Below are 27,744 nucleotides of genomic sequence, written 5' to 3'. Positions count from 1 at the left end.
AAAAAATCTGGTAAATATTATTAATAAATAGGTAATGGTATTTTAAAATTTAGAAAAGTGACAATATATTTGTTTTAAAATTTTAAATATCTGTTTTAATTAAATAAATACTGAAATAAAATTTTGTATAATTATATAAATTAATAAAATATTTTTTAAAAAAAGATCTTGCAGTATATTTTTATATGTAAAGTATTTTTTGCACATTTTTTATTTTGTGAATGAACAATCTGGTAAATATTATTAATAAATAGTTTTGGTATTTTAGAAATTAGAAAGTGACAAAATATTTTATTTTTAAATTTTAAAATATGCGTTTTAATCATATAATTAATAAAATATTATTAAATAAATATATTGAATGAATTTTCAGATACAAAGTAAATTTTTAGATTTTTTGAATATAAAAATTGGCAAAAAAATGTATAAATAATTATTGCAATTCTAAAATTTATGTTAAGTAATTATTTAGCTTTTTAGATTTTTTTAAATAAAAATCTAGCAATATTTTTTTTTGTGAAATAAATATTGGTTGTTTAAAATTTTGACAATTAATTTCATAATTTTTTGCAATAAATTTATTTAAAAAAAATGTTTTTCAATCATGTAAACATTTTTAGATTATGTAAATGATAAATAAATCTCTATTATTTATAAAAATTAATAAATATTTATAAACAAAAAATGTCAATGTATAAAGTAAGTATTCAAATATTTCGACAATTTAAGACTGTTTGTAATAATAAATTTGGTGAATATTATTATTAAATTGTTATTGACAATTTTAAATAAATAAAAACATTATGGACAATTTTTAAAATAATAACATTTTTTTTTAAATTATTATATCAATTATCAATAATTTTATAAAATTTCATGAAGAAAAGGCAATTTATTAGAATTAGAGTTCTCAGATTAAATTTTTTTATCCAAAAATTTATTGACCATAAAAAATGATTATTTTTACAAAATTTAAAAATACGAAAAATGCATTTTTGCATTCCAATGACTTCTCAAACTGTTCAAAGTCCAAAATTTTTTCTAACAGGCATAAAAGGGCAAATTTACAAGGCATTTGCGTAAATTTGTTACAAATATTCAAAATTTTTGTAATAAAATACAATTTAAATGCAAATAAAATATTTTTCAGAAATTCTGTTCTAACTAACAATTTAATTATTTTTATTAAAATTAAAATGAAAAATTCGATAAATTTTGTAACATATCGACTAGATAAAGTCAATTTATATTTGCAAATAAAATGTTTTTGGACAAAGATAAAATAATATTTTAGGTGGCAAATAATTGTTTCCAAAATAACGTCTCCAAAATAAAATATATATATTAGGGTGGTCCTTAATATGGACACTTTCGAATTTTTTTTGCTCCCAAGGTCTCAAATGCTTCCAAATTAAAGAAAAAAATTCTCTAAAAGTTTTAGCTCTTAGTATTAACATTTAGAAAGTCCGTAATTCAATTAATAGTTTTTTTTAGAGAATTTTTTTTTTATTACTTTGGAAGCTTTGAGCCTTGGGAACAAAGAAATTCGAAAGTGTCCATATTAAGGACCACCCTCAATAATTTATTCCTATTATTCCTAAAAAAATATTTCAATAACAACCTAAACTATATACAGTACAGTTTAGTTTAAATCCTATTACAAGCTACAGCTCTTAAAATTCTTTACAACTAAATATTAATAATAATTATTATTAATATTAATAATTCGCTTTTCGTTTGCGTTTTTAAAACTTCGAATATATCGATAATTATTATTTATTCGAATATTTATAAATTATACATCTTATTATTTTCCATGATGTTCATTTAGATTTATTTTGGTCCCTTTGAAATTATTTCACGAATTTTTTTTTGTCGACGATCCTTTCATGGAAAATTTAAGTATAAGTTTGTGTCTTTTGATAAATGAAATATGTATATATATATATATATATATATTGAATATATCTATATATATTCTATATATATATATATATTGAATATATATATATATATATATATATATATTAAACCAATATTTAAATACCATTCCAAGCAAATATTTGGTCTTAACTTTTAACTTTAAAACTTGTTTTTATTTATCTTTATTTAATAAAAGTTGCCGTTTATATCTAGTCTATTTAAAGCATTTTTATAGATAATAAATATTTATTTATATAATAATTTTAATAGTTTTTTATATATTTATTTATACAACTTGCTCGAATTTTTGGAGACGTTATAATTGAAATTTAAATATATATATATATATATATATACATTTATTACCGAGTTCATCTATTTTATTTAATTCAATTTTAATTATATAATTTAATTTTAGTTACTTTATTATTTAATTGTTTTATGTTTTGTAAAAGTTATTTAGTTTTTTGTTTCTAAATTAATTTATATTAAATTCACTGCCTTAGAATTGGTCTTCAAGCTTTAAGAGTGAGTCAACAGATGGACATAGTGGTCGTTTATGAAGTGATAAAAAAATAATATATATATTGAGCAAAACAAATGCATTTTAAGATTTCTAAATCATTTAAAAATACTTAAAAATCATAAATTAAATTTGTGTCAGAAGTTCCAGAAAAAAATTAATGAATTGCATATTTTTATAATTTTGAATTAGACAAACTGATGCAATAATAGTATAAATTTTATTATAATATTAAATTATAACCATTTTTTTCTAATTACTTGGAACACATGTTATTGCCCTTTTTATATATATATTGATCAAGACAAATGCATTTTAAGGTCTCGAAATAATTTTGAAACAGTTGAATATAATATTTTTTTAACATTTATGTAAAATATAAGTTTTTTTGTTTCGATGTTAAATTTTATCAAAGAAAAATATACGTAACAATATTTATAAATTTTGTTGTAATGTCAAATCTATTTTTACCACTTAAAAAAAAAACTTTTGTCTGAATATAAAGATGTATTAAAATTTTATTAATTGATGTATTATTTTTTTAATTAAGTTTTTATCTTAAATTAAAATTCAGAAAATAATTTAGTCAAAAATCAAACAATTTTAATAAATAATTTTGTGTAAAACGAAATGTGAAGAAAATTTCATGCTTTTATTTTCATTTTTTCATTTCATGCAAAAAAAGAAAATTATAGATTAAAGATAAGTATAAATAGATCAAAAATACAATCGCTTTGCCATTACTTCAATTTTAATTGTTTCCCCGCTTCATAGAGTGCGCCACTAACTGTACTGTAGCACGTAAATTTACCACTAGGTTTAAATCTAGATGAGGTTTATATGAATATCAGTATTAAATCTTTCTGACAATGGTCACAAGATTTTTATCTTTGAAGTCATTTAATTGTACTTGTCTATTTCATTAAAAGATTACTATATATATAAAAAATAGAAATAAATTCAGAAAAGCTCCATGGATGTCTATTTTTGTGTGTTTCTCAAAAGTTCCAGAATAATATTAAATTAAAAAAAATAAAAATACAAAAAAGCACATTAATGTAACTTTTTTGTCTCAAAAATTTCAAACCCAAAAAAGTCAAACAATGAGCTGATAAAGGTAAGTATCAAATTTGATTAAGGTAAGTCCCAAAATTTAAAATAATTTGAAAATCCTAATAAATAGGTCAAATTCTTTTAATAATATACAAAAATATAGGTTTTAAAAAACATTTGAGAAATAAAAATATATGTTTTTAATAAATATTAATTTGAACTAATAAATCACTTCATAAAACAAAGAAACCGACCGAAGTAATATTTTTTATAGAATTTTATCAAACTGTTTTATATATATTTTATATTAATTTATATTTTATTAACAATCAACTACGTTTGTAAATTAATGCATCGTATTTTTTATAACAAGCGTAAACGAATTTATTTATTCATATATATAATATATATATATAATATTATATACATATATTTATATCTGTCCATTTAATTTTTAATAATTTAATTTCCCTATGTCTTACCTTAGCTATCAATTTTAATCTGGTGCTAGTCAAGGCCTTAATATTTGTGTATTTGTGTTTTTTTTCATGTGTATGTGCACTATTATAACTAATTATAATAATATTTATAATTTATAGTATTAATATATTAGAAAATTATTAGTTTAAAGTCTTTATCGCGAGCCACAACTTTTGTCACAAATTCGGTGGAGGAAAATGTAATAGAAATATGATAAAAATATGCGACTGAATCATACTGAATATTGCCAAAATGTCGTGTATTTGCTGTGCATTCAGGCGTTTCACACATAAACTGCAACGTCACTCGTATGTTATGAAGCTGAGTCAGAAAGACCCTGTTATGTAAGATCGTTTTTTGTGGTTTCTTTTTTCTATGTGACAACCTGAAAAATGCGCCTGACTAGGAAATGCAATACCGGTATACCGGTATACCGAATTACCGGTAAACCGCCCGATTTTTCGGCGGTATTTTTACCGGTATTTATTCCAAAAATACCGGTATTTTCGGTATTTTTACATAAGCGCTATTTGATACATAATACCCTACAGTTTAAATTTCTCGGAACAAATGTATCTTTAAATTCCATAATCGCATAAACAGCTATATCTGCAAGTGATTCTATATGATAAACAAATGTCAAATATTATCTCAACTCGTTATTAAACTGAATATTTATTGCTTTACTAAGGGCTTCATATCGTGTTATAATAAATAGAATTGGACTGATGGATAATGATGTTTGTTTCATCTTATGTAAAAATCTAACGGTTTTTTAAGTGATATTTGCGCCAAAATATTTTATATCATACAGATTACCCCTGCGTAATCTTTATTTTTTTCTAACTTTATACATAATAATTATGATAATTACTAAATATTTTTGCTTCTTATTACAATTATAAAATATTATTTGTCGAAAACGTTTCGAAGTTTGAAAATACTATAGAAGCATCACATGTGATAAAATAATACTCAACAATTATAGTAACTTATTATTTATCTTGACAAAGTATCCGATCTTAAATTAGTGTAGAAAATTTTTTTTTTAAATATCGGAGATTATGCTAATTTAACACATGGGATACAGACAATACAGTTTATTATAATAATGCAATATGATCTTATATGAGTTTTTGGTCTTTCTTACTCATAAGTTTGTTTTTGGTGAAAAGTACTCAATATACTCGATAGTAATAATGAATTAATTAAATTGCATATACTTTTGTTAAATTATTATTTAAAAAAATTAACTTTTTGTTTTATTTTATTGTTTAGTTGAATATAGTTGTAGTTGTAAATACATTTTTTATATTTGTACTAGTAACTTTCAATTTTGTTTACGTTTGTTTAAGATAATAAAAATACCGGTAATTTACCGGTATTCCGGTTTAAAATGAAAAAATACCAAAATACCGGTATTGAAATTTTCCATCGGTATTGCATTCCCTATGGGCATAAAACATATGTCCTTTACCCTACCTTGTTGTGAGACTCATAGACATAGGCAAAGTGCCCATATCAGATCCACCAAGCAAAAAATCAGTGCTGGTCGTCTGTTTGGGCCCCACAAAGCCATAAAACAGCCCAATTCCACAGGATATTATTAACATAGTTGCCAGGACAGAATAATCCGCCCAAGTAAACTTGTTGCCTTCGGCTTCTTCACATTTTGGATTTTCAATCTTCACGTTTTCATCAAGAGATGGCGCTGTCGTCGTTTGGGGCGAAGTCTCCAAAATGGCGGCATTGGTGAGGGGAATTGAAATGTGGCAAATGAAGATTGTTGCCAGGATTAGGAAGGAATTTAGACGTCTTTGTTCGGACCTCATGGTAAATAGAATTATATAGAAATTTTGTTAAATAAACACTCGCACTTGGAATTTAAATTATCCTCCTTAGATTTTTTAAATTAGTTTAGCATTCCCTACGCCTGACTTCATAGCAACCGCGTGGCTTTTGACAATATTTAGTATGGAAATATAGCCTTGCCATAACATTGGTCATGAAATTTTGCTAAAATATCGGAACAATTATTTTACATATATCTACCACCAAATTTGTGACCACGGACGAATTTGTGTAATTTGCATTAACAAATTTACATTTAACTTCCCAAGCAAAATGCTTGTTCAAGAATTCGTTTGGAGTTTATAATACACAAACAAAATTAATATAAGGGGCACGACTAGTGTAACCGCCTAAAAAAAAGGTGATTTTTGGGAATTTCTATTAAAAAAACTACTTTATCAATCATTTCAAAATTTCAGGAATATATTTATACATGTTTTAAGAATACATAGTAAAATTTTTGAAAAAAAAAATTTAATATTTTTTAAGTTATCGTGACAAAAAAAAGGTCCTTCACTGCTGCAGTGATTCCGGCCTTCTACGTGGATGAAATTAAAAAAAAAATTCTCGTTAAACTAGATAATATTGTCTGTAAAATGAACTACGATAAAGAAAAAAAATCAAAAATTGACAAAATGACGGCGTTTTTTTTTAAAAAAAGTCGAATTTTACCAAAATTTTGGTCGTTTTTGGATTGCCAAAATTCGATTTTTGATCCGATCAAAAAATCGATAGTTCATTTTACGGAGAACTATATAAGAACATGTAAAAAAAATTGATAGTGATCGGATCATTCGTTTTGAGTAATCGCTGCAGCAAATTCGGAAAATGCTGTTTCGAGAAAAACGCGTTTAAAGATTAAATGATCGTTATACTATATACTGTATATATACTCTTTAAATGACTGTGACTCAAAAACTATTTAAGATATCGATTTAAAATTTTGGTATGTTATTTTTAAAGGTATAACCTATCGAAATATGGAAAAATTGAAAATTCAATTTTTTGAAAATTTCACACTAGTTGTGCCCCTTAACTAAACATGCATTGGTCTAGTAACTTTCAACAAACTCCAAAAAAATTCTTTTATCCCACCTTCACCTCCCATGACTCCTTTACCATTACCTTTACCAGTGGCTGGATTTGGAGCCGCAAACAACAACCACTCCGTCGTCGAAGTTTTCTTCGGGTTCAGTTTCCTCTCAACTGTTTTGTCCGGGCCTTATGGGATCCGGAACAAGTCTCGGAGTCCGGCTAGACACCGGAGGCAGGACCGGAGATGTGGGCCAAGGCGAAAATGTTGAGACTCCGGGGGCGCCGCCACTGCCCGCGCCGCCAATGGTCGCGCTCCTTAAACCAAATGCTCACTGCTTCAATACACACGCTGTGCGTGGGGAGCGAGAGAGGCGATTGCCGAAAAAAAAAAGAAAAAAAGGGAAGGGAAAGGGATGATGTACCCTATTGGTAATGTTTTTAGTGTAAAGTGTTTGTATTGAAATAAGTAAGGGGTTGCAAATGTGGTGCAGCTAACAAAAACTAGTTTGTCTGGTATTTAGCCTTGAGGCAGGTTACATGAACTTCCCTATATGTGTAAATAATCGACTTGATTAATAAAAAATAAATTAATTTATGAGTGATTAAAAGTATTCCGAGTGGATTTATTACACATGATTGAAAACGAACGAACACGGTTAACTAGGAGTATTTTATAAAAGCAAATTTTCAAAAACCATTATTTTTATAAATGAACCAGTTTCCGTAGGACTTTAATTGTTTTGTATGTTCATTAAGGCCAAGGTCTCTATTGTTATACCAAGAAAATCCTCTAATTTTAAGTTTAACAAACGTCAAAAAAACTGTCAAAAGAATCCTCTTATTAACTTCCCGTAGGGCAAGTTATAGTAATCGCAAAAAAATCGAAAATGAAAATTTTTATATATCTTTACGTTTCAGAGGTTTCTGAACATTTTGGCATACCTTAGAAAAAATGGATGTATGTGTGTGTGTGTGTGTGTATGTGTGTGTGTGTGTATGTATGTATGTATGTGTGTGTATGTATGTGCGGATACAAATTTTCGTCGACGATTTCGGGAACACGGGTCAACCGATTTGAATAATTCAAAAAACATTCGATTTGTATTGATAAGGAGACGTGCTGATTAGTTTTTGGCGAAGGCAGGTCTAGCCGTTCCAAAGATACGGGGCAAAAAGTGCCGAAAACGGTAGCTCAGTTTTTGAGAGAACGGAGCGTCCGATTTGAATAATTCAAAAAACATTTCACTTGTATTGACAAGATGAAGAATCGATAAAATTTTCATGAAGGTAGGTCTAGCAGATTCGGAGATATGGAGGAAAAAGTAAAAAAATGAGCCATTTGGCGGTCAAAAATGATCATTAGACATATGCTCATAAAATTATCAGATATTTTATAGAGATTTTAACAATAAGTATAAATTTTGTTAACATTCCTATGGGTTCCGTACCAATGCTTATGCTTTAGACAGCGACGCGGCGCTTACGCGCTTTATATTTTGTCCCTATGCAGTTAAAGCAGTACGATTGATTGCTTTGAAAAGAAAGTTCAGATCTTCCACAATATGTCAAAATAAAAAAAAAAATTTTCAAAAAAAAAATTAAAAAAAAAATTTTTTTTTTTAAAAAATTTTTTTCAAAAAAAAGTAATTTTTTGTCCAATTTATAGTTTCTCAAAAATCTTATTTTTTCAAAGTAATTTTTTTTTTCAAAAATGTTAATTGTTTTTAAAAAAATAATAATTTTTGGTACGGGAAGTTCCAGCAATTTGCCTTAAGGCACGATGCCTTAATTGCCTTAAGACAGAATTCCACTTACAGCTAGTTTAAATTGTTGTACCGCGCTGGGAATACGTAATTCGACAAAATATCCCCTTTGATGGATTCCAAAGTTATTATTTATTTTAAATAACATAAATAAAAAACTAGTTGGGCGCATGGCATCGTGCCTTAAGGCAAAGTGCTGGAACTTCCCGTACCAAAAATTATTTTTTTTTAAAACGATTAACATTTTTGAAAAAAATTACTCTGAAAAATTAGATTTTTGAGAAACTATAAATTTTTGACAAAAACTTACTTTTTTAAAAAAAAAAAACTTTTTGATGAAAAATTTATTTTGAAATATTTTGGAAATTCTGAACTTTTTTTCAAAACAATCGTACTGCTTTAACTGTATAGAAACAAAATATCGAAGCGCGTAAGCGCGGCGCCGCTGTCTATCGAATAAACATTGGTACGGAACCCATAGTAATGTAAACAAAATTTATACTTATTATTAAAATCTCTATAAAATATCTGATAATTTGATGTGCATATGTCTAATGATCATTTTTGACCGCCAAATGGCATTTTTTTTTCTTTTTTCATTAGATCTCCAAAACCGTTAGACCTGCCCTTATCTAAATTTGATCAATTCTTCATATTGTCAATACAAGTAAAATGTTTTTTGAATTATTAAAATCGGACGCTCCGTTCTCTTAAAAACTGAAATACAATTTTTGGCACTTTTTGCCCCGTAACTCCAAAACGGCTAGACTTGCCTTTGCCAAAAACTAATCAGCACGTCTCCTTACCGATACGAATCGAATGTTTTTTGAATTATGCAAATTGCTTAAGCCGTGTTCCCGAAATCGTCGACAAAACTTTGTATCCGCACACACATACATACACGCACACACACAAATACACACACACACACACACACACACACATACATCCATTTTTTCTAAGGTATGCCAAAATGTTCAGAAACCTCTGAAACGTAAAGATATATAAAAATTTTCATTTTCGATTTTTTTGCGATTACTATAACTTACCCTACGGGAAGTTAATAAATATGAGATATATATATGTATGTATATGTATATTTATGTATAAATCCTTTGAACTATGTGATGGGGTATAATTTTTTTTCGGCAATCGTTTCTAAATACTTCTAATCTAATACTAAGGCTATAGCCAAACTTATACTAGTTAATAATAAAGCTGAACTAAAAATACTACATAAGAGCCAAAGAGATAAAATAGAAATGTTATGTTACTGGTCTATAATCGAATGAGTTGGTAGGTAACCTCCAAAACGAACCAACCTCGAATAACAAATTTATTATAAACGCACTTCCTGATATCTCTTTTATAACACGTACGTAAAGTAAGGAAAAAGAAAATCCTTTCCAACTAATTTTATAATATGGACTAGCAAACCCGACGAACTCCGTTTCGCCACCAGATGGTTTCGTTAGAAAGATGAAGAAATTTTTTGTTTGTTTTATATTTGAAAAGGTAAAATTTTATTTTATTACACAGCAGTAATGAATTAATTTCGATTACAAAAATAAAGTGTTTTTCAGTTGAACTTCTCTAAGTATATGAAAGTGAATCCGCACATTTTTTGTTTTTTGGTCTGGCGTTAACACAAATAAAGCGGATGGCTTTTCAACTCGTGAACAGGCAACGTATAACTGCCCATGTGAAAAACAATGATTTTCTAAATAATCTATTTGAAATTTATTACGCAAACACTAAGCGATTGGCCTTGCGACTTGTTATTGCGAACGCAAGGCAAACTGGAAATTGCAATCGTTTGAAGTCAAACGGAGGACCAGTCGGAATCATTGGTATGTCACCAAATCGACAGCAATTTTTGATTGAATGGTGAAATTCAGTGCGTGTACATCATTATTTTTTGCGGCAAAAATTGCTTGTTGACTTAACTAAGCATAATTCTGATAATTCTCAATAATGTCATTACTCGAATTTTTAATTACGGTGCGTGAAGTTCCATCAACTTGGATTGAGGCACGATGCCATGCATCATCAATTCAATCTTAGCTATAAACCTTGCGGAGCCCGAGACCTTTCCAACGAATGCAAAATTGTCGAAATCGGTTCGTGCGTTTTGGAGTTATATCGTCAGGAAGGAAAACCCGACTTATTTTTATATATATGTAGAAGATAGGTAACTAAGAAAATAATTTGTGGTGAATTATATACTTATATCCAATTAAATAATATAAAATTGTAAAGTTGTCTAATAAAGTGTATATGACTAATGCACTCGTATTCAAAGTCAAAAAAAAAAAAAATAACTAGTGGGGTGGGTGGCATAGTGCCTTAAGGCAAATTGCTGGAACTTCCCGTACCGTAACGAAATGTTTGAGGAATATTGGATGTTTTCAAATAGATTATTATAAATATTGTAACATTGTCTAATATTTATAAGAATTATATCAACTGAATTGCAGAGTTCAAATTATTTGTTTAAAGTATATTAAAACTATAGTCAGAATTAAAAATAAAATCTGAATTATTTTCGATATACAAAAAATTAAAAATTAAAAAAAAAATGGAACAAAAATTTTTTTTCCAAAATCAATTATTTTGTTAAGACAAGCAGAAAGTTCTTTGAATCAATTGAATCGGACGCTTAGTTCTCTCAAAAACTGCCATTTTTTACATATTTAGTTCCGTATCTTCGAAATGGCTGCGCCTGCCTTTGCCAAAAACTAATAACCCCTTCTCCTAATCATTACTAATTGAATGTTTTTAGATCATTCAAATCGGATACTCCGTTCTCTCAAAAAGTCGATTTCTATTTTCTGCACTCTTTGCTCCGTATCTCCGAAACGGCGGGACCTGCCTTTGCCAAAAACTAATCAGATCTTTTCCCTATCAAAAGGAATCGAATGTTTTTTGAACCATTCAAATCGGTTGATCCGTGCGGCCAACACACACTCACATCCATTTTTTCTGAAGTATGCCAAAATATTCAGAAACCTTCGAAAAGTCGAGAAATGTAAAAATTTTCAATTCCGATTTTGGGCCCATTACAATAACTTACCCTACGGGAAGTTAATAAATAAATAGTTCATTAGTTTAACATAAATTGTATATTATATAATATTTTCCCAACAATTTCGAACATACGGACTTTCATTTGACGTTTAAGCGATCGAGTTTGACATATCTCGGCCGCGAAATTACCCTCATATGCCCTCATACCATAGAACATCTTTTGACACTTTTTGTACCTGAGAAATGTATGGGGACTAGCAGTTCATGAAATTGTATAAGGTCTATGCTACTAACTCATACCAAATAGACCCGTAACATAGCATTACCATAACATTTCTATTTATCCCAGACTTATATCCATAGACTATTCTAACCCTCGGACAACCTCACTATCTATCAATTATTATTACCCAGGACCCTCCCTTCTCACCTGGAATGCGGCATAAGCAGCGGCATATGCTGCTGCATCTGCGGCCCAGCTCCTCCGCTCATGCTGGAAGCAGCAGCAGACAGCGGGTGCTGAATCGGTTGCAACGGCGGTTGCAGAGGAGTCAGGGGCGTCGGAGGCGCCGCCATGATGGCGACTCCTCCGCCGCTGACGCCCACGGAGGCCGTGTCCGGGTGGAGGAAGTTCCGGCGCTGCTCCGACCTTTCTGCGTGCTGCGCCAGGCAACGGGCTAGGACCTCTGGGAGGGCGTCTAGCTGCTCCTGGAAGTAATGGATATATGGGTATATGGGTATATGGATATATATATATATATATATATATATATATATATATATATATATATATATGCCTTGCCTGCATGCGATGCATGCAAAAAATGCGGGCGCAGGCTTTAGGGAGCGCCAAAACGAGTTTCGGAAATTAAATTTATAATATGATATTTATATTTTTTATATAAAATCTAGAATTATTTATATAAAATCTAGAATTAGAAAATTATAATAAACAATCTACCTTAATTAGAGAAACGGAGACACAAAAAGCATTTATTCACATTTATTTTGCAATGTGATATCAGTAGAAACAATTAACTGATTAATAACTCTGCAAATTAGTAAATAACAGCTCTGTTCATTGCTTAATCTACTTATTCAATTTTTCTTCGTTTAAAGTTACCATGGAATCGAAAAAGAAATTATCTAGTGCTAGATAAGCTCAAACCTGAGAAAGATTAAATTAATTATTGGGCATTATTGACGAAAAATTGTGATTTAGTTGAAACGGAACTTGTTAAAAAATATAAACAAATTATAATCGGAAATATAAAAAAATGGGGAGTCGGTGCTTAAAAAGCACTTGTTTATTCCGAGAAATTGAATTGTAACTTTTGCTTTTGTTGCAAATGTTTCGCTTCTGATGAATTTTGAATGTTGAAGACATGCGTGGTTAGGGTTGTGGAAATGAAACAAATATAAAAAATAAAAACAAAATTTACTTTGAAACGAAAATCTTAAGGCTTTTTTTTATACCTAGCGGTGTCCATAAATTTAATAATTAATAATCTAAATAATAACTCTAAATTTAATAAAATAATAATCTAAATTTAATAATTATTAACTACGCAGAAATAATACAATATAATAAGTTTTTTTTAATATACTTCAATAAATGTGTAATTTTTTTGCATTTTCTACTGATTTTTGGACAATACTTTTAAAATACGTTAAAAATTTAACTTTAAAACATCAAACTGATACTATGAATATGACGGGAAAGCAAGGATAAATACAATTCGGCTCTTACGATATCAATAAGTAGAAGTCTACGACGCATTTTTGGATATTGTAAATGATGAAAAATTAAATTAAATTAAAATTTAAAAAATCCAACATGAAATACGAGTATTATGATTGAAAAGCTAGTTTTTTAGGCACTTATGGCATGATTTACTCAATAGAATAAATCGCATAATGAATAAGTAAAATGTTTTAAAACCCAAATATTAATATTGCATATACGTTAAAAATAATTGAAAATTTAAAAATATTTGATTATAATCAAACCCTATATTTTAAACGCTTTTAGATTATATCTAATTTTTTGTGTACTAAATCCAGAATAATTAAAAATTAATTTTTAAAAAATATGTTTATAATATATAAAAATATCTATATAATTTTAATGATAAACCGTTAAAACAGTTAATATTAATAGAGGGGGGGGGGGTCGTTAGAAAAAAAGTTGCATGCGGGCGCTAAGGACCCCAGGACCGGCCCTGTATATATCTTATATATAAAAGAGGATGGTTTAAGTTAGAACACTTATAACTCATGAACGGCTGAACCGATTTAGATGAAAATTGGCAGGAAGGTAGTTTAGAGCCAGGAGAAACAAATGAAATACTTTTTATCCCGTTTTCATTATAATTCGTTATATATATATATATATATATATATATATACTAGCTAGCCCGGCCACGCATTGCTGTGGCTCAGTAATCTATTGGTGGCAGGGAGGTAGTTTAGAACCAGAAGAAACATATGAAATACTTTTTATCTCGTTTTTCATTCTAATTCAGAATTAATTATTTATAAACTACCCATGTAGTTTATTCAATCTATGATACTATCAATGATTTCATCCATGACATTTTCCTTCAATTGTCAACTGTCATTCGGTGTTTCTGTCATTGAAATTAACCTCTACTACCTTCATGTTAAATATAGTGAATGAATATTAGTTCTTGGTTCTATATATATGAGGTGAAGTAAAGTTTAATTAATAACACCGCGACCAAGACGATCGAATCTTTCCCAACAAAGTCGTAATGCAAGAAGAATGCGAAATATTGCAAATGCAAGGACTGAAGAAGAACATTACATACATTTACATTTACATGTACATTTTGTCGAATACCATTTCGCCAGTTATAATTTCCCAGAATTTATAGAAGAATAGATAGTAATATATGAAGGTACGGGGTTAAAATGTCCACCGCCGATGTGTTAAAAACCAGTAAAGTTAAGCATTGTTTAAGAACAATATTTGAAAGTAGAGGGAAAAATATGTATAACCAGTTATAACCATGATTTGAAGACTTAATCTTAATCTGTAATCTTTGAAAATCCATGATAAAAGTATTTTCTTCCGTTGGTAGAATTTTAGCATTAGTTAAAAATGTAATCAATTTGTAAAATCCTTTAAAATTAAAACAAGACTTTAAACCTGTTTGCCACCTGGCCGATTCAAGTTACCCCGCCTATAGGGTAAAAAGGTCTAGATAACAAATTTTTGAAAGACATAAAAAAGCAGCACATGAACGTAGTCAGATAATCATTCGATTGATATGTGTTATTTGTTGTGATATAATTGTTTGGGTTTTCACAATATAGTTTATATTTGCTCAAAGTCAAATTGGACCTTTGTGCCTTGCCCTGCTCTACATATATACTTTTTATTAAATTTACTTTAATTCAAGGTATGTTACTTGAAACTTTTTAAAAAGCAGGTCAGAGCGGTTATATCTAATTCATTTTCTATCTCTCCTCGCAGAAATTTGAACAATTTGTATAAGCTCAGTAGTATTATTTACAATTATACACAAAATCCAAAATTCAAAAAGAATCTGAATAGCTTAAAACGTAATCAATAAGTCGAAATACCAAAATAAGACTTGGATTGGATTATACCATGTTTTCTATAGTAAGTGTATAAAACTTCCAGCTTGATTGTATTGACAAAATATAGACAACTAATGGGGTTTATTGTTTCTATAATACTTATCATTATATATATCATTCAAACAACAACACATCCTTATACACTTAAAGTATTAATATTTTTGATTCTCTAGAAATTGTTTAGAATATACCTTATTTAGCAAAACAACGTTTGCCGGATCAGCTAGTAAATATATATATATATATATATATATATGTCAATTATAATTATTACCTGTAGTGCTGCCAATTTGTCCTCCAAGTTCGACAGTCGTTCCTCCACCGCGTCCTGTCGTCCAGACATATCCGATACGATTTCGTAGACAGTGTTTTGGGTCTGGAACAGAATTGGGTTCTGATCTTCACTCGTCAAGATCATGCAACTACTTAGCCAAGCCGTATGCGCAATTTATATATAATTGTTAATAGATGACCCTAGTAGTTTAATTGTAGAGCACTACTCAAACTAGGCAATGGTAATTCAGAAAACTACTTAAAAATGCTATCAAAAGTAAGGGAATATTATTAGTAAAGCAGTAGTCAAAGGCCAAACTTCTAAATTTAAGATTGTTAATAAATTATTATTAATAATGCATTTTATGTTAATTTTGAAGTCAAATTAGCGCTACATATCTATATACAACCTGAAATATTAAACAAAATGTTAATGAATACTATCTGGCTATAATTACAATTAGGGAATGCAATACTGGTATACCGGTATGCCGAATTACCGGTAAACCGCCCGATTTTTCAGCGGTAATTTTACCGGTATTTATTCCAAAAATACCGGTATTTTCGGTATTTTTACATAAGCGCTATTTGATACATAATACCCTAAAGTTTGAATTTCTCGGAACAAATTTATCTTTCCATAATCGCATAAACAGCTATATCTTCAAGTGATTCTATATGATAAACAAATATCAGATATTATATCAACTCGTCATTAAACTGAATATTTATTGCTTTCCAAAGGGCTTCATATCGTGTTACAATAAATAGAATTGGACTGATACATAATGATGTTTGTTTCATCTTTTGTAAAAATGTAACGGTTTTTTAAGTGATATTTGAGACAAAATATTTTATATCATCCCCTGCGCAATCTTAAAGATTACCCCTGCGTAATCTTTATTTTTTTCTAACTTTATACATAATAATTATGATAATTACTAAATATTTTTGCTTCTTATTACAATTATAAAATATTATTTTTTGAAAACGTTTTGAAGTTTGAAAATACTCTAGAAGCATCACTTTGTTTTAAATAACAATACTCAACAATTATAGTAACTTATTATTTGTCTAGACAAAGAATCTGATCTTAAATTAGTGTAGAAAAATTATTTTTTTTAAATATTGGAGATTATGCTAATTTAACACACCGGATACAGGCAATACAGTTTATCATAATAATGTAATGTGATCTTTTTTGAGTTTTTGGTCTTTCTTACTCATAAGTTTGTTTTTGGTGAAAAGTACTCAATATACTCGTAGTGATATTGAATTAATTAAATTGCATATACTTTTGTTAAATTATTATTTAAAAAAATAAACTTATTGATTTATTTTGTTGTTTAGTTGAATATAGTTGTAGTTGTATATACATTTTTTTATAGTTGTACTAGTAACTTTCAATTTTATTCACGTATTCCCTTAAGATAATAAAGATACCGGTAATTTACCTGTATTCCGGTTTTAAAATGAAAAATTAGCGAAATACCGGTATTGAAATTTTCCATCGGCATTGCATTACCTAATTACAAATATAAACAATATAAAAATAATTTAACCAAATTAAGCATAAAATATCCATTCTCTCTATTTTTGCACTATTATCTAACTATGCACTGTTTGTGTGCATCGGGAAATATTTGTACTATGGGAAAATGTTAGGGTTGGACAACCCTTGATAAAAATATTTGTTGTATGTATTTTTCAATTCCACAATAAAAAAAATAAAATAAAGAAAATTAACAAACTTATATATTGACAAATATTTTATCGAATAAGTGTTCTTGATGCCCACTTTTTGGGCACATTAGTTACTACTGTTCCCAACGTTTAATTTTCATTATTATAAATCATACCTAAAAAACTAGTTTATTACTTAATTATCCAAAATAATAAACAAAATGTTAATGAATATTATCTGACTATAGTCACAAATTAAGCATAAAATATTCATTCTCTCTATTTATGCGAAAGTTTCTCTTTTATGCAAACATTTATTTTCATGTATACTGTATGTGCGCATGGAAATATTTGTACTTTGGTAAAATGTAAGGGTTGCACAACCCTTGATAAAACTAATTAGAATTCTGAAGTAAAAAGAGTTGTATGTATTTTTCAATTCAACGATAAAAAACTGACAAATATTTTATCTATTAAGTGATCTTGATGCCCACTTTTCGGGCACATTAGTTATTACTGTTCTCAACGTTTAATTTTTATTTTCATAAATCATACCAATGCTAGAAAACTAGTTTATAAGTTAACTATTCAATCAAAATCTATTTATTAGTTAATTTAAAAGCTTTCAACAAACTACAGAAAAACTCTTCAACCCAACATGCGCTATATTAAAATTCAAAAAGCAATCAAATATTTGTACTGAATCCAACTTTTAAGCTTTTACAAATGTTTATAGTAATTTTATTATTAACGTAAATTACTTTTACCGTATTTTTGTTAAAAAAAATTCAGCAAAGCTTAGCTTAGCCAAAGCCAATTGCAATAATACTTACTTTTGCCATGTCTGTTATCGTATTGGCGTTGTCCATGAGTTTTCTTTGGTCCATTTTCACTTTTCTTAATCTGAAACATAATAGTAAATTTATATATATATATATATATATATATATATATATATAAATTTTTTTCAACTTACGCGTATATGGCCAATAAAAACTTCCTCTGATGGGTCCTAACCCTTCCAGGGTTTACCCTTTTCACAAGCCTTGTATGTTTGTAGATTAGCCAGGTCTCTCGAAGGACGTTGGCTGCTGCATTTTTTAACTAAAAGAAGAAAAAAATACAATAAATAGATAAAATAAAAATACCCTAAATTTTCACGCTTTTAACATAAACCCCTATTAGATAAGAATTGTTAAGGTGATTACATAATTTTTTATCTCGATTTCTGTATGTGAATGTTTTGGACTCAGATTGAGTTTATGAGAAAAGAAATTCGTTCAATTTTTTATTAATTTGATTTTTTTGATAATTTGGAAACTTTTTAAATTATTCGTTTTTTTTAAATTTCAAAATTAATAAAATAATTTCATCAAGCATTATGTAACTATAGCACTTATATTTTAACGTTTGGATCATTTTTTTTTTGAAAATGCGTGTTTGACAAATACATGGTTGCAACCCTCAATTTTCATCTTTCTGCCACACTTACCCTTATAATTATCGTTTTTTGGGATGTTTTTCGATTTCTATTCAGATTTTTGAAAATTAATGGAAGAGTTTAATTTTTTATTACGGGTTTTATTAACTTCCCGTAGAGTAAGTTATAGTAATCACAAAAAAATCGAAAATGAACTATTTTATATATAAATTTATGTTTCAGAGGTTTCTGAACATTTTGGATTGCAACCTCAGAGAATATATGTCGACGATTTCCGTAACATGGAGCAACCGTTTCCAAAAAAAAGTTGCAAAAAATTCAAATTTTTGCCGTTTTTTATCATTTTCAAAAAAAAAAATCTAAATTTTGATGAATTTCAAAAAATATCAAATTTAAAAAAAAATCGAATTCTTACAAAAATATGAGAATGTTTTGAAATTTTCAAAACAAAAACGAATATTTTAAAAAATTTCCAAATTCTCAAAAAAAAATTCCTATCCAAAAATTCCAAAAAATTTCGAACTTTTAATGAATTGTTAAAATTTAAATTTTGATAGTTTTGAAAAAAATCGATTTATTTCAAAAATACCAAAAAATTAATTTTTAATTTTAATAAATTTTCAAAACTTAAATTTAGATGAATTTGAAAAAAATAGCAAAATTAAAAAAAAAATTGATTTCTTACAAAAATATGAGAATATTTCGAAACTTTCATAAAAACGAACATTTTCAAAAATTTCATTTTCAGTGAGGCATATTTGTCAGGTTGTCAGATAGAAAACCCAACCTAGAAACCGCACAAACGTCAAGAAAACGATCTTAGGCAACAGGATTCTTCTGACTCAGCTTCATAACATACGAGTAACGTTGCAGTCTATATGTAAAACCCCCGAATGCACAACAAACACATGACATTTTGACAGTATTCAGTATAATTCAGTAGCATAATGTATGGGCGTCGGAGCGTAACATAACCTTGCCATAACAACCTAACAAATCCTTTACCCTAACCCTTAGCCCTTCTTCCACAATCCTTTATCCTACTACCCTGTTGCTTCTCAAACTATTACCCAGGTGAGTTAATGTACCCTTGTACGTGTTTTAAATCCAAAATTCAAAGTCGGTTCGAGAGAATTTGTGCCATCACTTACCCTTTTAAAACGATGTTAGATAACAGGGTCTTTCTGACCCGGCTTCATACCATACGTCTGACGTTGCAGTTTACGTATAAAACCCCCGAATACACAACAAACACATGACATTTTGACAGTATGTTAATTCAGTAGCATAATGTATGGGCGTCGGAGCATAACATAACCTTGCCATAACCTAATAAGTCCTTTACTATAACCCTTAGCCCTTCTTCCACAATCCTTTATCGTACTACCCTGTTGCTTGCTTCTCAAACTATTACTCAGGTGAGTTAATGTACCCTGTACGTGTTTCAAATTTAAAATTCAAAGTCGGTTCGAGAGAATTTGTGCCATCACTTACCCTTTTCGTGAGCTGAGTGTCCATCATGAAGTTGTGCACGTGCTTCTCGGCACGTGTCAGCTCCAACTTTCTAGAGACGACGGCCACCAGAAGGGCTGTGCACCCTGCGCCCTTAAGGGAAGAGAAATATAAATAGAAATTGATATATGTATATGTATATATATATATATATATATATATATTTATATATCAAATTAAAAAATAAAAATTTCCCTTGACAAACTTCAGAAAGATTTATCAGAATTCGAATAACCGTTTAGGAGAAATATAGTATATATATATATATATATATATATATACTTATATATATTATAAATAAATTTTTTCTGTACTGTTGTATGATTTGATACTTTTCCTAAACGGTTATTCGAATTTTGATAAATCTTTTTAAAGTTTGTCAAGGAAAATATTGTAGAAATAAATGGCAAAAATTACAAAAAAACACTTGTCATTGCTTGATATTGAAAACATTTGCTAGAAATGACAATTCACTTGAAATTTGAATTCAGCTGAAATTATGAGCCTAGATAATATTAGAAAATAATATACAATTAATTTGCTCGTCAAACTAGCAAATTAAATAACTAGATAAAATAATAGAAAAGAGACTCTACTAACGAGCAAAGTAAATATCTAGATAAAAAAAATGAAAAGATAAAGGAGGAAAAAGAAAACTCTGGATTGATGAAAAAGTAAAAAAAGGACTCTACTGACGAGCAAATTTAAGATCTAGATACAAAATTAGAAAATGGATTCTACTGACGAGCAAATTTAATATCTAGATACGAAAGAACAAAGGGAGTCTGCTGATGAGCAAATTAAATAACTGGATAAAAGAACGAAAAAGGGACTCTACTAACAAACAAATTAAAGAAAAAGTGCAGTCCTTATATTGTCTAAAATGGTATTTTACTAATTAAGTTAATAATCTAGATAGAAAATTAGAAAAAGGACTCTACTGACGAGCAAATTAAATATCTACAAAATGAAAAGGAGAAAAGGGACTCTACTAACGAGCAAATAGATAAAAGAATGAATAAAGAGACTCTCCTGAAGAGCAAATTAAAAATCTAGACAAAAGATAAACAAGGAAAAAAGAACTCTACTGACGCACAAATGAAAGAAAAAGTGGTGCCCTTATATTGCCTAAAATGATATTTTACTAATTAAGTTAATAATCTAGATAGAAAATTAGAAAAAGGACTCTACTGACGAGCAAATTAAATATTTACAAAAAAAGGAGAAAAGGGACTCTATTGACGAGCAAATTAAGAAAACTTAGACTTTCGGCAATAATAATGTAGACAAAATATTATTGTCTACATTATTATTGCCGAAAGGCAGCTGAGATGTGCCAGAAATTAAAATTATATAAGATACAGTATATGTGTTTGGCGGATGAAATTATATAATTCAGTTTGACAGATGTAGAAATATAAATGTACTTAAAAAAATTATTTAAGGGCTGTGATATATATTGAATTAATCAAAATATACCAAAATTATTTTCAGAATACAACTAAAGTAAGTGTATTATATATAATTTATAACATATTTATTATATGAAGTACGTGTCATGATGTGCGTCCGCAATGTACTCCTAAACTACTGAACCGATTTTGAATTTTTTGACTCAACGTGTGCATTTATATGTAACGAAGGTTATAGACTATGTTCAAAATCTCAGTTCATATTCTAAGTATTAAAATTTTAGAAATTTCAATTAATTTTGACAGTTATGAAATGACAGAAAGTACAAGAAATTTGTTTGTTTTTTTAATTATGTAAGTTCATGTCACGTGTTACGATGTTTGGCCGCAATGTGCTCTTAAACTACTGAACCGATTTTAATTTTTTTTGGCTCAACGTGTTCATTTATATCTAACTTAGATTATAGGCTATATTGGAAATCTCAGATCATATCCGATATATTAAAATTTTAGAAACTTCAATTAATTTTGACAGTTGTGATTTTTAAGAAAACGCTGTAAAATGACAATTGTAGATGTTTCTGTAAACTTCGATATAAATTTTATGATAAAATGTGATTTTAGATACGAGAACGTCCTAAAGATATTATAAATCACAATTTATGATAATAAAATATATTTTTTTTAACTTGACAAAAATGTCCGGTTTTTATAAATGTCACATTTTAATTTTTTTTCAAAGTTATGACTGAAATTTAATTCTTTTTTACTAGAATTTGCATTGTTCATTATATTTGTTCCGTTTTTTCTAAATTTCTGAACATTTTTTTCAACAAGTTTTGACATCGTTTTGAATTTCTATATTTGATTCATCTTCAGGTCGTAAACTATAATAGCAAAAGATAGAACTATTATATACATTTAACCAGAAATATGACTAAAAAAATCATATATTTCTGGTTAAATGCATATAATAGTCTAAAGTCTAAAAAAATTACATTTTCCATAGAAATGTTTAGTTTATTATTTTTAAGTAGTGTTTGCACTGAAGATGAATTAAATAATGTCTCGAAACGTTGGAAAAATTTATTATTTACTAACTTAGATTTTTTCTTTTTATTTATTACAAATAATTGGATAATAACTTTGAAATAAAAATCACAAGTGAGCTGAATTGACATATTAATTGTTGTTTTTTATTTTGTTCTTTTCTAAATAAATATTTATTATTTACAAACTTAAGTTTTTTCTTTTATTTTCAAAAATAATTACATCATGGCCTTGGCATAAAAATCATAAATGAGCTGAATTGACATATTAATTTTTTTTTTCAAATAAATATATAATAATAATATATAATAATTCTAAAAGTATTTTCTAAAAAAGAACTAGATATTTGTACTAAAAATGAGTCAAACCGAGACACGAAACATTTACAAGTTTAATTCAAAATTGAAAGTTTTTTTGTACTTTTTTCTACAAATTTACAAGTTAGATTTATCATTTTAAAACAAAAACTCTGAATAAAATACTAATTAAGATAAAAAAAAACAAGATAAAAAATATTTGTAATATATGAATTTTTTGATTCTTTTAAAATTCTTGTAGAAAGAAAAATTTTACTACAAACATTAATTACTGATTACTAAAATTGATTCATTATAAAACTAAATAATAATAATAATAAAAAATAAATATTTAATAAAAATAATAAAAAAATATGCAGAATATAAATGTGCAGAATATAAATAATAAAAAAAATAAAAATTTCATATAAAAATAATATATAACAACAAAAGAATTAAATTGACAGCACTAACTAAAAAACTCACCTGTTTTATTGTAAACATTTTTTGTCGTATATTTTTTAACCATTTTTTTTTTAAATTATTGTTGAATTATACTGAAACCGAGGAAGGATGAAATTACATCTATTAACATAAGACTTATAAAAATAATAGGATTTTGATTTTATAATCAGATTTCGAACTATAGCTATAATAAATGTTAGTATTTGTTCCGTTAATTTTTTATTTTAGAAAAATTCTCACATAGGTCATACTAAATATATCAGAAAAATTTAATATACAGATTTTTGTAGCCCTATATTAAAACAATATATAGTAAATTATAGTGATCGCAAAAAAATCGAAAATGGAATAATAGATTAAAATTAAAAATAAAAAAATGGACAAAATATATTAAAATTAATTAATTGAATTAAACCAACAATAAACATATTATATGTCTGTTTTTGATAATATTTTTCATTTAATTCTTTCAGGAAGAAATTGCAAATGGAATCACAGGAATAAAAAAATAACTGATATATATATATATATATATATATATATACATTTTTATTTTCTATTCATCAATTCACAGCATCACATTTTTCTTTACAGCATTTCAAGTTGTAAATATTTTGTGTTCTTTCATAAAAATATATATACATTTTCAGCAATAAAAATCGGATTCGATTTCTATTTCATTTCAATATAAATATATATATATATATATATATATATATATATATATATATATAAGGTTGTCAAATATCTCCCTTCCGCCTTTTTGTATTATAAACCAAGAGCAAAAAAGCGGAAGTATTAATAATAATAATAATAAGAACTAATAATAATAAATATATATATAATAAAATTATATACTATACTTTAAATTGAAACTAATTTCTAGTTTATACAAAAAACTTAGATTAATTTATATTCTAGAGATTCTTTTCGCAGCATGTGCAGAATGCAACTTTCTGCACTTTGTATAAATTGTAAAGCTGGTGCTGTCCTAGATTTATTTCAAACATTAAAACTTTATATGAGGAAAACGATATTTTACGTGCCGGATGGAAAAACAAAAAACAAAAGCTGTCGTATAAAAAAACAACAAAATTTTTGATCGGTTTTCGAGAAATTCAACAAGAGGCAATGGATTTGCGTGGCATCTACTCTCCAAAACAGCTTAGGAAACATTGTTATATGGGATTGTTATATTAGGAAATATACGATATCGTATGTTATAATTGGTAAATATATAGGTTGGATATAAAATTGAAAATTGTGTCTATTTACAATTTATAACTTACCATTATGCCCGTACTGACCGCAATTCCTCGTCCGCAATATGTGTTCGGTACAATGTCACCAAAACCGACGCTCAGGAATGTTATGGCAATTAGCCACATGGCATTCAACAAATTTGCATGTTCCTCATCGTGAAACCTTTTTTGTCATCATAATAATAACAATCAATAAAAAAAATTCGAAAAAAATCATGGATTTCCTTTGGGTTTTTGGTAACGCAATCTCTCGGCGGAGAAGTAGTTGATACTATACTTATATTAGATACTAATAATAGTAATACTGATAATAGTTCTTACTGTTATCTTACTACAGATTTAAAGTCATTATTATATAATAGAGCGAGAATAAATACATTTATAATTGAGTTACATCGCCTACTTGATTTTTTATTAAGAAATTTCTTCTGTAAAATCTAAGTAATTTTTTACGATAAGCGTGCAATAATAAAAAAAATCATAAATAAATGTGATATACATTCAAAAGTAGCAAATACATGCATGTGCATTAGGGTTTGACGGTTTTCAAAAACCGGGTTTAAAAACCGGTTTTTGGAAACCTATAGAATTCGAAAACCGGTTTATAGTGAAAAAAGTCGGTTTTCACTGTATAAATGAAAAATGACAAATGTAGCCAAATATAAAAAAAAGATAAAAGCGTTTTGATTCTTGAAATCATATCGGTTCAATATCATTTGATATCTTATCAGTCTGCAATGGTTTCCAGTAAGATTTTGTATATAATAATTTAGATTTTTATACCAGTGTATATAATAATTTAAATCAGTGTGACTTCTTTCTGAAGAAGTAACTTCCTCAACTTAAACTTAAAAAAAAAGTTTTAAACCCTAGAAGCCCCAATTTAAGAACAAAAAACTTGGAATTATTATAACAGGCTTTAAAAACAGTTAAGAATAATTTGATCGCAAGTATGAGAGAATTTTTTATTTCAGGAAATTTTGTGAGTAAACAAAGGACACGTTTAAGTAGCAATTCGATAAACGTTCTCAGTTTTTTGAAATCATACTTTATTAAACGAAAAACAATTGGAATGTTTTTTTTTTTTTTTTTTATTTATTTACATATATACATTATTTTCATATCTCAGTCAGACAGAGGTGCCTGGTATGAGAGATTATGAAAAACAGTTTTCATATAATATTTACATTTCATTTGACTATAATATTTATTTCATTAATATAATATCTATATATAACTCTTCAGTCTTCTTTTTCTTCAATTTCCATATAGTACTTCTTTATTTTTTTTTTAAAATTATCATTATCATTGGTCATCTTAATATAGTCTGGCAATTCGTTATATATTTTGGTAGCACTCCATATGACATTTTCTCTCAAATTCTTTTTTCTATTGCGTTCAATGTGAAATTGTTGTGTTGTCTCGTGTAGTGTTCATGTATATCTTGATTTGTGGTCTATTGTTGCACTTGTTTTAATTCGGTTAAATTTCATTTGTGTATTAGTTTGCATTTCTCTATTTTAATTATGTTATTTAGTGAATGATTATTTGTTTCTCTCTGCAAGTATTTGGTGGGTGTTAGATGTGGTAAATTATATGCTATTTTTATGGCTTTATTCATTATTCTCTGTATGTCATTTAGGTTTGCTTTAGTTGTTTGGCTCCATGTTGTTATGCCATATAAAATTATAGGTATTATTTGCGTTTTAAGAATTAGTATTTTATTTTTTTTTGCCGAAAGAGTGGATCCTTTTCAATGCCCCTGTTAATGTTCCTATCTTTCTTTTTATTTTGTTTATATGGTCTGTCCATGTCAGTTTTTCATTTATTATCAGTCCTAAGTATTTTATGCTTTCCACTTCCTCTATTGCTCTATTATTTACTTCAATTTTTAGTTTAGTGTTCTCAGTATTTTTTCTATGTTTGAAATATATGTATTTTGTTTTATCTATGTTAATTGTTAGTTTATTTTCAGTTAGCCACTCGGTGTATATTTTCATGTCCGTGTTTATAATATCTTCGAGTCTTTTTTTATCCTTATCCGCATATACTATCGCTGTATCGTCTGCATATAATATGTATCTTCCCTTTAATTTTGCGTTTTTAAGGTTATTGGTGTATAATAGATACAATAAAGGTCCTAATACAGAACCTTGTGGAACTCCACAGGTTATGTTACATCCTCCACTTGTGAAATTTCCCACCTTCGTCCTTACCACTCTTTTCATGAGAAAATCTTTGATAATGCTGTAAGACAAACCCTCTACACCCAAATCTATTAGTTTATTGAGTAATATGCCATGATCTACTGTATCGAAAGCTTTTGTAAATCAATAAAAATTGCAACTGTGTGCATATTTTCCTCAAGGTGCTGACTGATGGTATTAGTCAAATCTATTAGGGCACCTTGTGTATTTGATGAAGGGAGGAAACCATATTGATTTTTGTCAATTTTTTGAATGAGAAAATCAAGTAATCTTTTTTTTATTACTTTTTCATATATCTTGGAGAATGTGTTTGTTATTGTTATAGGTTGTTTAAAATTAATTAATTAAAATTGCTCGAAATAGACAATACCAATAGTTTAATTTAATTGTTTTTAAAACTAAAATTGATATTAACAAGTATGTATCTATTTTTTTAAATTTTTTTTTAATTTAATGAATTTTTTTGATTTAAAAATGTATTATTTTCATTTATTCGAAAACTTTCCTTTCATTATCATAAAAATATTTTCATTCTTATGTGAAAAAGATGCATGAATAACAAATAATTATTTTCAAAGTTGTTTAATCAAGATAAACTATTATTTTTTAGTTCTACTAATTAAAATTAAAATAATTTTGTTTTCTATCTATAAAATTGAACAATAAATAATTTCAGTCAAATATTGTTCTAAATTTCACTAAATTTGCGGATAAATTACAGAATATTCGAGCAAAAATGTATTATCTATATAAAATTCGAAAACCGCTTTTCTGAAATGTCGGTTTTTGTATAAACTCTAATGTGCATCATGTTTTATTATTAATAGTAAATTAAGAACAATTCCTAAGCAAGTCTGAGGC

At 27.5% G+C, this 27,744-nt stretch overlaps 1 protein-coding gene across 1 annotated transcript in view; it reads right to left on the bottom strand.

The window, feature by feature from the left end:
* Positions 1–6,866: 6,866 nt before the first annotated feature.
* Positions 6,867–27,744, bottom strand: part of LOC113366045 (small conductance calcium-activated potassium channel protein) — a 156,913-nt gene continuing 136,035 nt past the window's right edge. The window contains exons 8-12 of the mRNA XM_026607596.1: positions 18,215–18,342; positions 18,072–18,141; positions 15,557–15,658; positions 12,086–12,363; positions 6,867–7,180 (exon numbers count right to left, since the gene is read on the bottom strand). Of these exons, the coding sequence (XP_026463381.1) occupies positions 7,033–7,180; positions 12,086–12,363; positions 15,557–15,658; positions 18,072–18,141; positions 18,215–18,342 (726 nt within the window). The 3' untranslated portion in view covers positions 6,867–7,032. The remainder of the gene's footprint in view (positions 7,181–12,085; positions 12,364–15,556; positions 15,659–18,071; positions 18,142–18,214; positions 18,343–27,744) is intronic.

This window comes from Ctenocephalides felis, unplaced genomic scaffold (assembly GCF_003426905.1).
Source record: "Ctenocephalides felis isolate EL2017-DRISC unplaced genomic scaffold, ASM342690v1 CF-g0.4_SCAFFOLD_01170, whole genome shotgun sequence".
Lineage (NCBI taxonomy): Eukaryota > Metazoa > Arthropoda > Insecta > Siphonaptera > Pulicidae > Ctenocephalides > Ctenocephalides felis.
The sequence above is the reverse complement of the archived record's forward strand: the minus strand, read 5'-3'. Positions and strand labels throughout refer to the sequence as shown.